Source organism: Porites lutea, chromosome 4 (genome assembly GCF_958299795.1).
Source record: "Porites lutea chromosome 4, jaPorLute2.1, whole genome shotgun sequence".
NCBI lineage: Eukaryota > Metazoa > Cnidaria > Anthozoa > Scleractinia > Poritidae > Porites > Porites lutea.
This window is the reverse complement of record NC_133204.1, coordinates 20,869,266-20,886,745: the sequence shown is the minus strand read 5'-3', so window position 1 is coordinate 20,886,745 and position 17,480 is coordinate 20,869,266. Positions and strand designations below refer to the sequence as shown.

Genomic DNA, 17,480 nt, shown 5'->3' with positions numbered 1-17,480 from the left:
AAAATTTCGCTACCCAAACAACCCCGAAATCGAAAATTTCAAACCCCAAAAAATCCTTCGGTTATCCCTGTCACTTGATATCCGAAGTTCCCCCCCCCCCCCGCGCCTTGGATATCTGTAGAGGGAGGGGGTAGTGGGGTTTTTCATGTCGACGGATAGACATAGCCTTTTAGACGGTCTACTTTAAAGGAGTCCGATGAGTGTTTCCTCTTCTATACCTACCATTTAGTTCTTTTCCATGAAAATGACGATTCTTACGAATCGTTCTGTTGTGAGGAAATTAGTACAGTTATAAACACCGCAAGCAGCCAGAGCATTTCTAACCTGGGACCAGGCTCAGCAGTAAGGGAAAAGGGCAAAAGGGTGTAATCGTACTGTGCGAAGGGGACTTTGTAAGCTTTCTCGGCATTTACATATATATGGAGCGATTAATATGGCCTAGGGTTAGGATTGCGTGGTGTCAATCCTGCTTTGGCCATTGTGAATTTTGTAACAGATCAAGGGACGGTCTGTTTTTCTTCGTTGTCACTTCGAAAGTATCTCATTGTGACGGTTTCGGGAATTTTACTAACGCCGACCGGATTTATTATGATACCGCTTTTTATTAGGAACATCTCTGTTCCATTTCTAGTTTGTTTTGCCGTGAATGAATATTCTAATAATGAGCGGATAAGGTTCTTGTGAGCCACGGATCTAAGAGCGGATAAGTTGATTCTCAGGTTCCTTAAGTAAACTAAGTTATTGATGTCCTGCTTGCCTTTGTGATATCTGCGATATGGCATCTGAGGTGAGAAAGACTTGTAGGTTCTTTTCCGAGTCTACTCTTGCAAGAACTTTACTTTGCAGGGAGTAGAGGTGGGGGAATGTTATTTGTGGGGGTCCTGTTTGAGAGTGGCTCTTTACTTTTTCTGCTCACATTTCAAATTTGTTCGGTTTAGTGTCGAGATTCTCAGTGTCAGCCTTTGATGTTATAGTAAGCTAATAAAGAGAGTCGTCCGCGAAGATACACATTTGACTGTCAAGTCTCGCGTAGTTCTTTGATGTACAATATAAATAAATATGGCTCCAAGCCTGAGCCATGAGGAACTTCTGACTTCACACATCTTAGCTGTTAATGATCACTCGTTTGGTTCGATTTTTCTTGTTTTTCTATGTTGAGTTCAATTCCCACATTCGAAACGTCAAGTTAAACGTATATTTCCTTCCCGAAATGCGTTTTTCCTATCAGTTTATCACCGCAGTTTGCTTGTTATTTCTTCTGTACTGATATAACTTGAGTTGGTCGACCTAGTATTTTGTAGGCACACTTTTCATCTTTAAACCTAAACAGCTTGATCTTTATTGTAAATTCATTATAACACATGTTTATTAGACAAAGGATCGGAATGGATTTCACATGACAATGACGCCACAATTGATGACGCTCTAAATCTAATTTCAGCCCCTATCCGCATTTTCTTCGGAAATGTTTTGGGTGCTTGCCTTTTGCTGGGCGAAGTTAAATCTATTGGAGACATTTCGACATATCGACATATCAAAAGAGTATAGTTGATGAGTGATTTAATACAGACAAGTTTCCTTCTTCTTGGATATTTCCGGTTGAAAGATTTTACCGGCCAACCAAGTGTTACTATCGATTAAAGTCCCACCTAAACTAATTTTGTAAGACCAAGACGCAAAAGTATTTGGCAAGTAAGCCCGCGAAAGGATTTCTTGTGGAGACTACTCGTGACGACGGAGTGAGTGTAATTGATATCGATTAATAAGACATCCAAAAAGGTGGGAATCCATTGTTTTTATTCTACATTGTTATTTATATTCCATTCTTTATCCAGTCATACACCGACATCTACTTTTATATATGCTTTGTTATTTATTAATTATTTCAGATTCCAGTATAAGAAACACAACCCAAAAAGGTCAAAACATGTTCAACTTCTTTCGCCACAGTAAAACGTATACATGTTAGGGTATTGGCTATAAATGTAGCTGAAAACCGATTACATACTGTGGTAAGGGGAAGAACAGAAGGTCTTGACTACATAACAACAATTAAAAAACAGGGCCCTCGCGTATTGTTCTTGCTAACTAGGACAGGAGTGAGAGTTGGGGGACATGGCCACTCCATCGAGTTCGTCGGAATCGTTCGTCACGTTTTTGATGCTTAGCATTATGATTTTGCTTCATATAAACCGCCTCTATAGAAACGCTACCTGTGATCGACGAAAACTGTAATCTCTAGTTCACTCTGGAAATTGCTAAAGATCTTATAGACATTGGAGTGTCAAAAAACTCCAAAACAATTAAACAAAAAAAAAGCGATTACAAGAGATAGTTCCCCGTTTTAAACTTTGATTTAACTATGTGTAACTGGCTGCAGATCCTTCATCCATGATTTCCTTAATTCTGCCACCAAGTAGGGCAGACTGTCAAATACAGAATCACCGATCTCCACTTTCCCTGATTCACGATGAACCTGTGAATAACGTAAAAAAGCCGGAGCTTTTATGAGTAGGGGCGGATCCAGGTTTTTGTTAGAGAGGGTGGCTGACCAATCGGCCCGGAAACACAGTATTAAGTTTAAGTGGTCCTATGGCGTTCACAAAACAATGAAATTGAGGTAGATTGAATGGGAACCTGGCACAACGAAAATTCTGACAACCCCACAAAAATGGAAGAAATAATTACATTACTTGCCTAAAATCATGGACCCTCACTGGCAGTACACGATATCACGGATGACACAGAAAAATGTTCTAACAAACTTGTTAGTCGTCCAAAAGGGGGGATGGCTAGACCCAATACACCTCTCCTGATGAGCCGACAAGTGAATTGCTCACCAGGAAGAAAATTTACAGCGAAAAAAGGAAAACACAAAAGCCTCCGCCTCCTTCTAAAATGGGGCCAAATTTTGGGGCTTGTCAGCAACACATGCCCATCCAAAACCTTCACAAATGCTCGAGGGAGTTTACGCTGATGAGCGATCAACCTAATTCCTCACTCATTACTTACCATAACTTGCAGAAACTGGACAAAACAAAAACGTCCACCTTTTAACTCTGAGGGTGGGGGGTTGGGGGGGAGCTACTCTCTTTCATAAGCTATAAAGGTACTTGAATCACCAAAGAAGATGGATTTTGGCTTTTGGTCTGAAAGTGCGAAGAGATTTTAACCTTTTGCGTAGGAAAAAAGGACAAATGACAACAATGCATGTGAGGCAAGGTTTTGTGCCCTCTGAAACCAGGGAACAGGGTTGGGGTTTTCATGAGGCATGCCACACATCCCCGCAAGAATTCTCCATGGAAACCCACCCAAGGAAATTACTGAACACAAAAACGTCACTGATTAGAGAGCAGCTGGCACACTTTTGATTACTGTAAATATACAAGACATTATCATGATTTTAAATAATGATTACTGACAAAACTTGCCTCTATATTATACTCAACGAAGTCATTGCTATGTGACTTAGTCGACAACACAAAGCCAGGTGACACCATGGAAGTGTTGAATCTGACCAGGAATGCTCCACCCTCATGATTTAGAAGTTTCTGTTTTGCCTCACTCTCTGTCATGTATCCTGCAAACCAGCTGCAGTAAGATGAAATAATTTTGTCAGAGACACATAAAGCTTAGAAGTGACCAGATAAAGTTAGAACCTGAAGAAGAAGGCATGACAAGTTACACCCCTTTACACGAATGACATGACAAGTTACACCCCTTTACACGAAATGCCTTAGCTTTCAGTCGACTTGAGGTGGCTGGGTCAAGTCAATGAGTGTCCATTCCACTAATCCCCTTGATTGCACCTTCCATTTGATACTAAACATTCCAAACGTTTATGTAAATATTTCTATGAACGTGAGTAAAGTTGATGATGGTAATGATGATGATGATGATGTTGATGGGAGGATCTGAACTCGGGAATGTCACTTTGTTCTATGGGGTTTACAAGAGTTCCGCCCAAATGACTTTCTGTCTCTGTATCACTAAAATGTGACCAAAGCCATCCACTTACATAAAGCGGAAGTACATGTATGAGAATAAGGTAGAAATGATTGTTGTTGACAGGGAAACAGATCCACAAGCTTGGTCTGTTTTTAACGCTTTTTCATTAAAAGAGACACTACAAAGGGACTGGGTTTCTGACATGTATTGTTGAAAGGAATTTCCTATCATTCTACAGCTTCAAGAGTTGTAAGTAGTCCACTAATTTCTTGTTCTATTATCCCAGTGAGGGAGAAATTAAGATTTGGACAGTAAAACATGATTGGGTTGCCAATACCTACCTTGTTTTTTCACCATCAGGACTTAAAGAAGCTGAGCTTTCCATTAAATGAACCATCTTCATACAACAAAAATTTAAAAGAATAATTTTTTTAAATTTATCTATTTCATTGGCATTGTTGTAGTGTAGATGCACTGGCAAAACACAAAATTTTAGTAAGATAAGAGAAGCACAACCCCTTGACTCATCTACCAGTAAACTGAGAAGTCTCTGACTTCATGCTTTTTTGGGACAATACCGACATTTGGAAAGTGGTTAAGCATTTCTCAAGCTTTTTATAAAAACAGAGCATCAAACAAATATGCTATCATTATGAAGCTGGTGATTAAATTTTGGCAATCATAAAACCCAATGATCATTTTAAAAAAGTGTATTAATTTTAACCTGAACTGAAAAAAATTTAATTAATTCAGTTTTAATTTTAAAGAATTTGTATAGCGCTAAAACTATAAAATATTCAAAAGCACTTTATTAAGTTGTAATTAAAAGATAAATTAAAATTCCTAAAAAGCTAGTAATAACAATAATTATAATAAAAAATTTCCATGCTGGGCTAAAATCTAAAAAAGTGAAAGTCTAAAATTCAATACAAAATTAAAATTACATATTTAAAGCACTAAACATTCAGATTCAGATGTGAGCATTCACTTTTTTATCCCCTTATTAACAAATTTACTCACAAATTACGTTATGTGAAAATAAACTTTTACCTTGCTCAAGCAGCCTTGAGACCCTTTTGTAAAAGATCCAAACCACTTTGAGGTTCTGATAAAATGACTAAGTGATACATTTTCTGATGCCCGTTTGTCTAAAAGTGGAAATTAAAAATCAAAACTGTTGAAATGACAAGCGGGATTCCAAAGTTCTAAAAGTGTCTGCCTTAATAGTATTAATGCCATAAAAAAATCAATATCATCACCACTCAATATTCTTCTCAAACTCATTAATAATTCATTAAGAAAATACAAAGGAAATTAATGTTTAATGAGTGTTTGGAAATCGGATGAAACACTGCTTAGTATTTGCATCCTTAATTTCTCCTTCAAAAATGATTTTGTTTGAGAAGAAATATCAAACATTCGACACAGTGTTTCATCACCAGATGAAACACCTCGAAGTTCGTCAAAAATACTCCGCTGCGCGTCGTATTTTCAACTCTCTTCTCGGTGTTTCATCTGGTGATGAAACACTGCATCTCATGTTTGATATATTACATCAAGAATCTATAACATCAAAGATAAATGATCTTCATTTTTAAAGTTTAGTTTCAAGGGACACTTGTCAACATGATTACCAGAAACACAATAATACAACCATTATATTGTCCCATTGAAATTTGCCATAAAAGTGATGAGTTAATTATGGATCATCACTATTTAATTTTTAACTACAAAGGCTGTTCAGATAGCGAAAACCCAAACAATATTAGCTTCTAGTTTATGTGACAGTTTTCTACACTACCATTTTAATGCAAAAGTGGTAAAAAGTAGCACTCTTTAAATAGATTTACATGTGTTCAGATGCCTCAATGCATCATAAAACTAAAAAGGTCATTTTGTTTACATCACATACACACCAAAAGAAATTTAAAAATTTCCTACCATAGTTAACTCCGAGCACATATGCCAGGAATTTTAGTAATGGGATAGACCCTCCTTGCTCAAGCTCATCAGGGAATCCTTTGATGATTGCGTCCTCGAAGTCTGTCCAACACTATTAGGTAGAAAGAATTTGGTTTCTAAGCATAATAAAGACATCATATCAAGTATTGTCAACAGTCATTAAGAACGTGATGACTAACGATAAAAATATTGATGACAATTATTAATGATCAAAAATGCTTAAAACTGTCTTTGGCCATCTTTTCAGACCCATTTAAGTATTAAAATGATGGGCAGCCTTTGCAATTGTATGCTCAGAAGTGAATTCCCCTAGATTAAAATTTGGGTACTGTAGTCAATGCTTTAAAGCTAAACTAATGTGAGTTAGATTACCTTTTCCTTAAAACCACCCTTGATTGATTTCCAGAACTCGTTTGATGGATTGTTCTCATCTTCCCAATTTAGCAGGTCCTCTACAGAAATGGAATGCAGCAAACCTAAGCTAGAATTAACACTTCAATTCCATAAAATTTTCTAATCACAAATGTGTGGATATCATTATCACCTTAAAGGCTTTAATTTTTTTATTGCCTTATCAATCTTATTATTGAAGTAAATTCAACAACACTCCTGGGCTTTCTGTGGCCCAACATTTCAACGCCAAGGGCCACAGTATTTCTGATTGTCCAGGTACGTGGTTTGACTCTATGCGTTTGAACCAACATCCAAAAGAAGCAGCATGAAATGAGGATAATTTTCCAGCTTTGAACAGTTTAGCCCATGAAAGGACTTGAGATCAAGCTTCATCTGAACTGTGACTTGTGTCTTTTACACACTACCATTTACACATGCACACACTTCAATTTAACCCATTCGCTCCTGGAGATTTTGCCGAAAAACGCGTTTTGAAGCTAGTCGAGTGGTTTTCTGGTCACTGTCGTGCTATAAAGAGCTAAAACTTACCACAAACCGGTCTACAGGTCGTACACTTGGCGGCCTTCTGATCCAGATGCAAAATATCAGCTTGCGAAGTTCGGGCATGCGCAGAAAGCAAAATTTAGATAGTTTTTGGGTTTAAAAGTGACACAGCAGTCTTGACTTTTACTTTTCGCTTTCTCTCCTCCCTTCTTTTTTCGCTTTTCTTGCCTCATTTTTTTTTCTCTTGCTGGGCATTTAGTAGGCTTCATTTTGGTGGGAAGAGTTTTTAGGAAAGCTTTTAGGATCTTAGGATTAGGTGAAAGGAAAGGTAGGTGGGTAATGGAACAAGATTTTCATGGAGATTTTCAGGTCCTTGTCACGCGGTTTTTTGCTTCTTTCTCCGGTGTCCTTGACTGAATTGTGGTCATTCTGGTATGGTTTGAAAGATCTCTTCACTCTGCACAAGTTACCGAAGAAAGTTGTCCTTGACCGTTAAAACTGATGACGTCACAAAGGGTAGAAAGGACCTGGATCCGCACGGGCGGTTACGGGCGGTTCAGGGGCGAATGGGTTAATGCCTAATGACAATTGCGTAGTTCAACAGTTTTATTTACAGTGAAGAAGGGTTTAATACACATGAAAATCCATTTTTTCAAACACATTTATGATACTTTTTAATAATTTGTTGGAATATCGGCAATCTCATAAACTGCCCCATCTTTTTTTGTTCCATTGTTTTCTTGACATGACATGACATAACTGTGTTTGTATACTATTTTAAAAGTTAAATTAAATGATATTAGCTCAATTTCTGTCTGTGGGTGTGTTACAAACTGGACCAAGATTTATCAATCATAATTTTTCTCATGTGCACCAAATTACATGTGTTAATTTGTTGCACGCTAAAGGTAATATTGTTAATGATATATGAAATAAATCATTATATGAACTGCCGAAATAAAATGAAAATGAAGAAATGATCGTCGCAGTGAACACAATTTATGTAATTGTGTAAAGAAGCCTGAAAAAAATTCAGGACGTCAACGGGGTTTGAACCGGTGACCTTGCGATTACCGGTGTGATGCTCTACCAACTGAGCTATGAAGTGACTGACGTTGGGAGCAGGTCAATTGTGGGTTCATATGTTCCCATGAAGGAAATGAGTGTAAATGATAAATGAAATAACTCATATATGAACTGCGGAAATGAAAACGAAGAAATGATCGTCACAGTGAACGCAATTTATGCAATAAGGCGTAAAGAAACCTGAAAAAAATTCAGGACTTCAACGGGGTTTGAGCTCGTCACCTCACGATTGCCGGTGTGATGCTCTACCAAATGAGCTAATATATAGATTTAGCCATGGCTAAAAGCGAAGCTCTCGATAATATTTATAGTTTGTTCAAACAAATATTAAATCATGTAATGCTAAGCGGCGAAGGCATGCAATGCCGGAAAACAGTGAAAAACAACAATAGGTGTAATTAGCAAAAGCAACTTTGCACGTGCAGCACACTTTTTTGTACATTTCTTTGCCGTTGTTTTGCACGACTACGTGAAACCTCCAGAAACTTCTTAGTTACACGTTTTATGGAGGAAATGTCATACGTGTTCCCATTCACTTTTTTCACTGCCGCTCATCTTCACCTTGCATTGGTGGCTGCTAGCATTTCTCATTTGACCGCCGCTACAAAATTTGCACGTTGTTCTTCCAACAAAAAAATGTCTCCTTTGTTTTTTATCTCTCGCTTTAAATCCCTGTCGCCCTTTTTCTCGTTGAGCTTCGCTGGCCTGCCGCCCACTTTCTCTTTTTCTCTGCCTTTCTCTTGCTCTATTCCAAATTTGTGGACATGACAATTTATCTAAGCTTAATACTTTAGACAACACGGATACAGAAACAATTTCCGCTTTCCATTTTCGTCTTTATAATTGACTCTTTTGTTGTCTCTGCTTTACAAGACACCGGTGGCTATGTGATTTCCCACCAAAATAACCTCGAGTTGCATTTGGGTTACCATACCTGTTAATTGAATTATTTAACATTGCTATACCTGTGGTGCGGATTGACGGTCTCTTGGGCGGGTGGGCAGTGTACGGTCACATGATTACCAAATTTTCTCGGATGGGTAGTTTACTTTATTTTCTTACCCATGGTGCTCCGCTGGCGTGCTTCGCGGGCAAGAGCTCCGCTATGAAGCCACTGACGTTGGGAGCAGGTCAATTGTGGGTTCATATGTTCCCGTGAAGGAAGAGAGTGTTAATGATATATGAAATGAATCATATATGAACTGCGGAAATGAAATGAAAATGAAGAAATGATCGTCGCAGTGAACACAATTTATGCAATTGCGTAAAGAAGCTTCTTTACACGCTTCTTTACACAACTGCATAAATTGTGTTCACTGCGACGATCATTTCTTCATTTTCATTTCATTTCCGCAGTTCATATATGAACTTCATAGCTCAGTTGGTAGAGCATTGCACCGGTAATCGCAAGGTCATGGGTTCAAACCCCGTTGAAGTCCTGAATTTTTTTCAGGCTTCTTTACGCAATTGCATAAATTGCGTTCACTGCGATGATCATTTCTTCATTTTTAAAGGTAATATTGTGGGTTGGGTTAAAAAGATTGAGTTAAACTTGATTTTCTAACAAGATTGGTTGCACCCTTAATAGAAGCGAAAAACAATAAAGGCAATAAAGGCAAAAAGTCCAAACTGTGGTTGGTTGTTAAGATTCCTTTGAACAATTATCTGCAAAGGCTTCTTAGTTATAGCCACAAGTCAGTGTGTGACCGGAATTTCAAAAACTTTCAATAAGGAGATTGTTGCTTCCAGAAGGGGCTTCTGCATAAAACGAAAATGAGGATTTTTCCGCACTTGAAATAAAGAATTATATACTTTTCCTGTCAAAATAAAATGGCCTCTGGCCTCTGGCTTGATACAAGTATCCTAGACTTTCTATGAGGTGGACTGCCTGTTTTAAGTAATTGGCCACAACAAACATCCCTCATTCCAAATGTACAAGAAAATCATTTTTATGGTAACGTTCCAGGTATTGTCCTCACACTAAAAGGACAAAAGGATTCAAAAGAATGTTGAAAAAAGAGTTAGCTATTAAAAAACAATATTTTCAAATACCCACCCTCATCTAATGTGCTTGTTGTAGAAGAGTTATCATCTTGAGAATTCTTGTCACTATAAAGCTGGCGTAACTCAGGAAAATGAAGCTCTAACATTTGACCTGATTTAATTTTATCAAGCTGTTTCTCTGCATGAAGACGTCTCTTCCTCTCTGTTGTAGCCATTAGACGAAAGCTTTCTTCTTGAAAGGAGTTCAAGGGTCTTTCAGCTTGACCTTTTGTGGGATCAGAGAAACTGCGTGGTCTCTGCAACTCCACTATGTGATAAATCTCATCAACTAAGGAAAAATTGATCTAATCTGAGAAATCACTTCATACTTAACCCAATATGACTATGATACAAAAACACTACATTTACATGTAAGTTCCACATCTGCAAGTGAAGATGCAGGCCATAAATGAAGGTGCTATCTGGGGTTAATGATAGCAGTTTGAGTTACAGCTAGTTTAGCACACACTAGCACAAAATAATGCAAATTTAATCCTCTGCTATGGCTGTTCTACAAATTATCCTTTTTTAACCAAGCCCAGTGGGAAGTGTTAATTTAATTATTAAACACTGGAGCCCCTGGTTGCGAAGGACTGCTGCTTCTTATTACAGTTTGTATGTAAACTGATACACCAAAAGAACAAAAATTTCAACTAGAAACCTTAAAAACTCTTCATGATAACAGGATAATAAAATTATTCTGAAGAATAAAGCGAAGTCCGAATTTTAAAGTCTAACATTAAAAACAGAATTAAATTTCAGGGAATAATTGTATGGTATGCACATAGGGTACAGATTCAGTCACATGATCATATTCCACTGGCAAAATTATAACTGATAATTAAAAGAATGGTCATCATTTTGTAAACCACAGAATAAAGCATTTAACTCTTACCCTTCTCCTTTATCACAATAAGATCCAAACATGCATTATGGTACATTTCCCTGTCCAGATCTACATCCAAGATGATTTCTTGACCTTCTGCCAACTTTTTTAGGTCCTCTGTTATCAAAACCTCCTCCAAAGCCTTTTTGAGCACGCCGTTCTCATAGCTCTTCCACAGAGTACGCAAGCTCAGTAAATCACTTGCTTCTAGAACACAAAGAACTGAACCTTCACAAAGATACTTTACAACAATTCCTGAAGGTAGAACAACAGAAGCAAACAACTTTACTAGTGTTTCTGGATCATTTATGTATCTCTTCAGTATGAATGCTGTGCCAGCAAACCAAGCACCTTTGGAAGCCAATTTCAGGAAAACTTTGAGTTCAAGTTCTGAAAAAAATAAAAGAGAATTAGAACGTGAGCCCCAACAAATTTTGAGTAGAAGTAATTACCATGTGCTTAGTGCAAAAGAGAGAAATCTATTATAAAATTAAAAATGTTTTGTTAAAAACGAAAAGAAAAAACCTTGCAAAAACTGCAAAGGGAAAATCCTTGAAAGGTACAACGTATGTAGTATCTTATGACCTTGTAGTTCAAACAGTATTTGTAACAATGGCACTTCTACATGTGTATACTGCAAAGTATTTTTCACTTTAGGTCTACATATAAAAATTAGCATTTATGGGCCGATTACAGAGATGTCAATTAATTTGAGCAGATCTGAAATGCAAATATTTCTCTTTTGCACCAGCCTCATACTGCTTCCCCAGCCCCATTGCCCATCATCAATCCACAAATCTGTTTTGTGTACAAATCTTTGAAAATGAAATTCAAAGTTAGCACACACCCATGCCCTGCAGAATTTAATGCGGCCCTTTTACTCAACTCAACAATATTAGTTAACTACTATAAGATAAAGGGTAAGTACAAAATGTAGGAATAAATTTTGACCTGCTGGTTTTCTCTGTTTGGAATGATTATTACTGCAAAAACATGAACAACATGCAGAATCCATTTCTTTAAACTTTTTCTCTCCTGAACTACCTGCAAATAAAGAGAATTAAGCAAATCAATAACTGTCAGAATATTGTACGCGGTACATCCATATTGTTGAAGATTGGACATTTTCACACTTTTTAGCCTAGTGAGGGTTTGGTATAAGCAACAGGGCATATATCAAATCCTATGAGTCGCAGAATGACTTGTCTGAGAAAACAGACAATATTTTATGACACCACCAACGGTTTTTCTGCAAAATGTAAGTCTGAGAGATGACTGCAGAAATTCCATACTGATGACAGATCTGGGAAGTGAGGCGTCATCAGCATGTAATTTCTGCGCTTGTTTCTCAGATGTCATTTTGCAGGGAAACCGTTGGTGGCATTGCAAAATGTCATCTGTTTTCTCAGGCTACAGAATGACAAATACCCAAACTGTGTGGTAGGCATTCTTGAAGGGTAGGGGAGGGAAAGATTTGGCACACAAGAATGTGTGAAAGGTGTGCATTCAAGGTGAAAAAGACACAGAGGTATATTGTTTTGGCTATTTGGCTGTCTGATTGATTTTATTAAGTCTAATAACAATTTTGTAGATCCTTTGTAAGATGCCATGTAAATATTCTATATCCGTTCTTAATCATTTATGTTTTCATTGACTTGCAGTTAGGATCTCATCCACATGCTATCCAAGACAGAAGTAATGAAACTGGTGTGGTAATGATTTTTACAAATACAAATACAGGTATGGTACATGTATCATGTCTGTGATTGATAGAATAATTATTAATTCTAACCAAACCCAATTTTTATGGTTATAATCTGATCATAAACATTGGTCAATCACAAGCAGCATTTCAATTTTTCCCTTCCCTCCTTCCTCGCAAGCCTATCATACACCATGTATTCTCATGCACATCTAAGTTCCTCCATTCCCTTTCCCTTAAACAACTGGCACACACAATATATGAAGGCATAATCCACTAAGAGGGTGGAGCTGTCAACAGAATGAGTTTTTTGTAAGGAAAACCAAGAATCGCTGTTTTTTTTGGCAACGTACCTAGTGGGCTTAGCCTGGAGCAAAAACCTCATGCCAGCCCAATTTTGAGTAAAAACCCGACTGTTTTGCAGTCTAGACCATTTCAAATAAATCGCTGCCCTGGGGTGGGACTTGTCACAGGGACTGTCCAGTGATTGGAGGGAAGGTGATGGACCTGAGGTGAACAGTAACAGCTAAAATTTAACCACGCCCAGCGTTGTTTTGCTAATTCACATGGGTGTGATTTTCATATCCATATAACCCCAATTTCTGAAAAACTCTGACGACTTCTGAACCGTGCCGAAGAGGTTTTGACAACTTCTGAACACTATTGAAGATTCCCAAAGATAGTCCAATAATTTCCGAGGGTTGCCAAGTGTAGTGGTACAAAGCGCCAACCTTGGCTCCATCTTTGTGAGTCACTGGGGCAAGGTATCATGAGATCTTGCCAAGATCAAGCTTTCATTCCCCAGATTGTGCATATCTTAGTAAGACGACCTATTTGGTAGGGTTTTTGTTAGGGCAAATTGTGTATTATGTACATGAAATTGTCCTGTATGCATATGATTAAAGTTTTCGATGTGCAGGTGTGCACACACGCATAAATGACTTCATGAGTGAGTTGCTGGCAGGATGGACAGTGTTGAGGTTTTATATTGGTCCATATTACATCATCCCCATGATCCTATCACATGTATCTGGAGTCCCTCCCCCCACTGAAGTATAACAGCCTGATAATGGGAAACCCCATAGGGGGGGGAGGGGAACTCCCTTACATAAGCTATATAGGTATGTGCCACCCCATTGGGTAGGGTTTTTGCGCCATTTTGGTCTGAAAACGGGTATACACTTTGCTTATTTTGGTCTGGAATCGGGTATGGTTTTGGAGGTCTGGTCTGAAAACGGGAGTGGAAAATTCCATTTTTTGGTCTAAAGAGGGTCAGGATTTGGAGAACAGGGCGGCACACTCCCACCAAGAATTCCTAGGAGTAACCCCCCCCCCCCCCCCCTCTTCGGCTGGGAAACACTGGCACTCAGTCAAAAAAAAAAAAGACTTGCACTCACAGCTGACAGCTAATGCCATGTCGACTCTGCCATCAGGATCATTATCCCAACGTGGAAATCCGTCGGTTTGCATACATCCTGAACTCCCCCCTTTGACTTTGTCACGTTGTTTGTTTAAGGCCAGCAATTCAAGCTCTCTTCGCGAAGTAAAGTCCTCAACTTTACTCGCCAGTTGTCTACATTGTACGTTCGTTAACAGCTCGTGGACAAATGACAAATCGTCTATCCCTAACAAATCGTGTCTCTCCAGAGTCTTGAAGAGCTCCAATGCTGAACTAATTTTTTCCAATTCACTTTCCCCGATAACATCTGAACATAAAAATTTAAGATCTTCTAGATTTTGTTCAGTCACAGTCTTGGCTATTTGAAAGAGAAGGATTCTGTACGGCGAACCCATGAATTTCTTCTTCGATCGATCGTCAAAACCTCAAAGTTGTTGATCGCTAAATTATATGGTAATCGTCTGGTGAAATCCAGACCACGCACCTCTAGACAAGAAGAAGTGGAAGTTCCTGATACTGATATGTTACTGATATGTTGGGGTATTCCCCTCGCCCAAATTAACGCTGTTGTCAGTCTGATTCTGTACGCCGCCATTTTCCCTTTTATGAACCACAGGGTCCCCAGGGCCCCCAGGGCCCTAACTCTAGATAGGAGCCTGGCCTGCTTGATCGTCTGACCTCGGGGCGACGGCAACTTCAACCGGACGTGACGTCATCATCATTTGTTGGATATTGGTTATTTACGGTTCCTTGGTAGCATTTTAATGTTCCTGTAATTTGCAAGGCTTCGGCAAGCCTGTGGAGATCTTTTTTTTTTTTTCAACACGAAATTCTGCCTTGAACTCAGCTGCATCCCGCATGTTTTTTAGCGTGAAAGGATCGTAACTGTCCCGAGGAAAATCGGGATTTTTGGACTCATAATTTTCCCACAAAACGAGAAAGTCTTCATCCGATACATGTTGTCTGCATAGCAAATATTTATTCTCTTAATTCTTTATGTGAAGACATATTTTCCTCTTCGGTATTCTTCTAATTAAAGGCGCCGTCCTTCTGAGTTCACTGCGATCTTAATGTTCTATTTTTGACGGGAAGCGACGGCTGCCTTAGTTCCAGGCATTCTCTGCCAGTCCGGTCGCCGTCGCCCCGAGAACGTCTCCATCTTACAGGGACCGCGCAGCAAGTTTTCGAGTGGGGGGGGCTAAAGAAGAATGCGTGAAGGAAAATTTTTTGGGGGGGGGGGGGCCGGGGGGGCATGCTTGTGGATTTCTATTCAATTTCTCTTAAGTGATGGAGAATGTGAATAACGATAAAACTATTGATTTTTTCCACATCTTCAGTGATGTTGCTATCGGGTCTGAAAATTCACCATCACTAAATTGAAATATCATAGATTGTTATGTTATACTACTGATATCAACCTTTTATTACTATAAATAAGCCAGAAATCCAACGATTTTGCTTGAGCTGCCCTTGACTGACTCAAGGCTGTATAATTACTGAGCAATTATTGCACGAGGCTGAGTATGATATGAAGAGTTATGCAGATCGAGGGGGTTATCCGCCAAAGCCTAAGGCCTGAGCCCGGTGGATAACACCCTCCGAGATCTGTATATCTTCATATCATACGAAAGCCGAGTTCAATAATTGTTTAATTATTCATTCAAAATATTTACACGGCAAAACAAAACAGTAACTGAAAATAATTTAGTGAATGAAAATTCAATTATAGATTCAGAAAAAAGTAGCAAAAATTATGCAGAGTTTACTCACCAGATAAAGAAGGTTTTCCATTTTGTTTGGAAAAGTAATCAGAAATTTTAAGAGATCTCTTCTTTGCATTACTAGTGGTATGTGAAGTCTCGTCGTTCGTATTTATGTTGCCGTGTACCATGCATTTCTTTGTTCGTAATAACCGCCGGATTGAATGTTCCTTGATGACCAGAGCTATACACAATTCTGCGGTTTAAGTACTTTCGATGACAAAATGTTTTTAAAAACAGACCGCGTTCAACAAAACTTGCAATTGGAATGCTCAACGAGCCGTGAAGCCTGACATAAAAAGATGGACTTCGCGCTGATCGAGCTAAAATCAGGACGCACAATAACAAGAGAAACAATAACTTCATGATCTTCCAAAAATCAAGGTTGAAACTGTGAGAATCGCCCACTAAACTAAACCCAGTTATTACTTCGGATCGAAATTGACCAATACGAAACAACGCGTTTTCCTGAGAGGTTCGCAGGAAAAAGAAGCCATTTAAAAGACGTTTACCTCTGCTAGGTTAGAAGCGAAAAAATATTTTACAATTGTAACGACTAATGCTTCATTCTGTCTATTTATCTGCTCGTTTGTCTTTGCCAGTAACTCTGGTCACTTTCGAATTAACGATTTTTTGCTATTTTTCACTCCGTTACTTTTGTTAAATTATTTTTGTTAAATTTATTTTTATTCTTGCAAAAAAGTGGGGGGGCTAAAGCCCCCCCAGCCCCTCCCTCTGCGCGGTCCCTGTCTTAAGTTCCCTATTAAAGTCCGACGGCTGAAGGCTCGGGGCTGAAGGAGAGTGTATTTGAGGTAAACAAACAAACAAACAAGCGAACGAACAAAAACAAAAGAGACTTCAAAAGCTTTCTTCTTCAGATCAAATCTCTGCCTTCTTTTAAACTACTTGCAGTCGCCTTTTCTCTCACAATCCGTCCATTTCTTATCCCAGCCAGCGCGATTGAAAACAACGACCAACCTACCGACCAACCTCGTCCCCTTCCGTGGCTTTGACGTTACTGGTTGAGAGTGGAGTATTAACTTTAAAAGGAAAATTCAGCGATAAGAGACTGCTCATAGCCTGCGAAAACATCCGTTTCTCCTCGCTCTTCGCCGCTAGGGACGTTTCGCACGACAAAGCCGAGGATACAAAAGTGATTAACTTGTCTGGCTGTGAAAGGTTTGAACCCAGGAGTCATTTCTAAAGTAGGTTGAGTTTGATCGTCCGGTAATTTGTCGTAGCCTGCGAAGCTGGCGGGATGCGCAGGGGTTACTCCGCCGCAAAAACAATACAGCACTCTCACACAAATCCCGCCAGCTACGCAGGCTGAGCCAGTCACTCTCCACCCCTCTTTTGTTGCCAGCACGCCCATGTCCCGGATAAAGTAAATGAAACTTTTTTTTTCTTCTAGCTGTCTCTGGTTCATTTAAAAACATTTTCCTCACTATCAACACTTCATACTTCATACGATGTTTTACCCTTACCCTTTTATATACCATTTTGGACAGAAAACATTAAGGTAACCCTTTCGTATACCTTCTACTGACAACTGAAGGTAACCGGTCCTTTCACATACCTCGTTTAAAATGCTGCACCCCCTTTAACTGCTGATATGAATAAATCACTTAACCAGGAAGTTTTTTTAGTCTCGTACACATCAATTCGCCACTTGCACATCTCCAATAATGCACCTTACTGGCCCCCCGAAATTGTTTATAACCTTTGTTTTTCATTTCTCGTGGGTATTACAGCAGTTCCAACAGAAATTGAAAGCAATGCTTACGCGGGAAATGTGCA

General features: G+C 38.8%; 1 protein-coding gene across 1 annotated transcript; it reads right to left on the bottom strand.

Moving 5' to 3' along the window:
• Positions 1-1,780: 1,780 nt before the first annotated feature.
• LOC140932878 (uncharacterized) lies at positions 1,781-14,522 on the bottom strand. Its single transcript, XM_073382373.1, has 10 exons — positions 13,916-14,522; positions 11,807-11,866; positions 10,832-11,212; positions 9,950-10,225; positions 6,283-6,362; positions 5,890-6,001; positions 4,999-5,096; positions 4,290-4,345; positions 3,432-3,591; positions 1,781-2,476 (listed from the first exon to the last, which is right to left on the bottom strand). The coding sequence occupies exons 1-10, from the start codon at positions 14,316-14,318 to the stop codon at positions 2,357-2,359; spliced, it is 1,746 nt and encodes a 581-aa protein (XP_073238474.1). The 5' UTR covers positions 14,319-14,522; the 3' UTR covers positions 1,781-2,356.
• Positions 14,523-17,480: the final 2,958 nt, after the last annotated feature.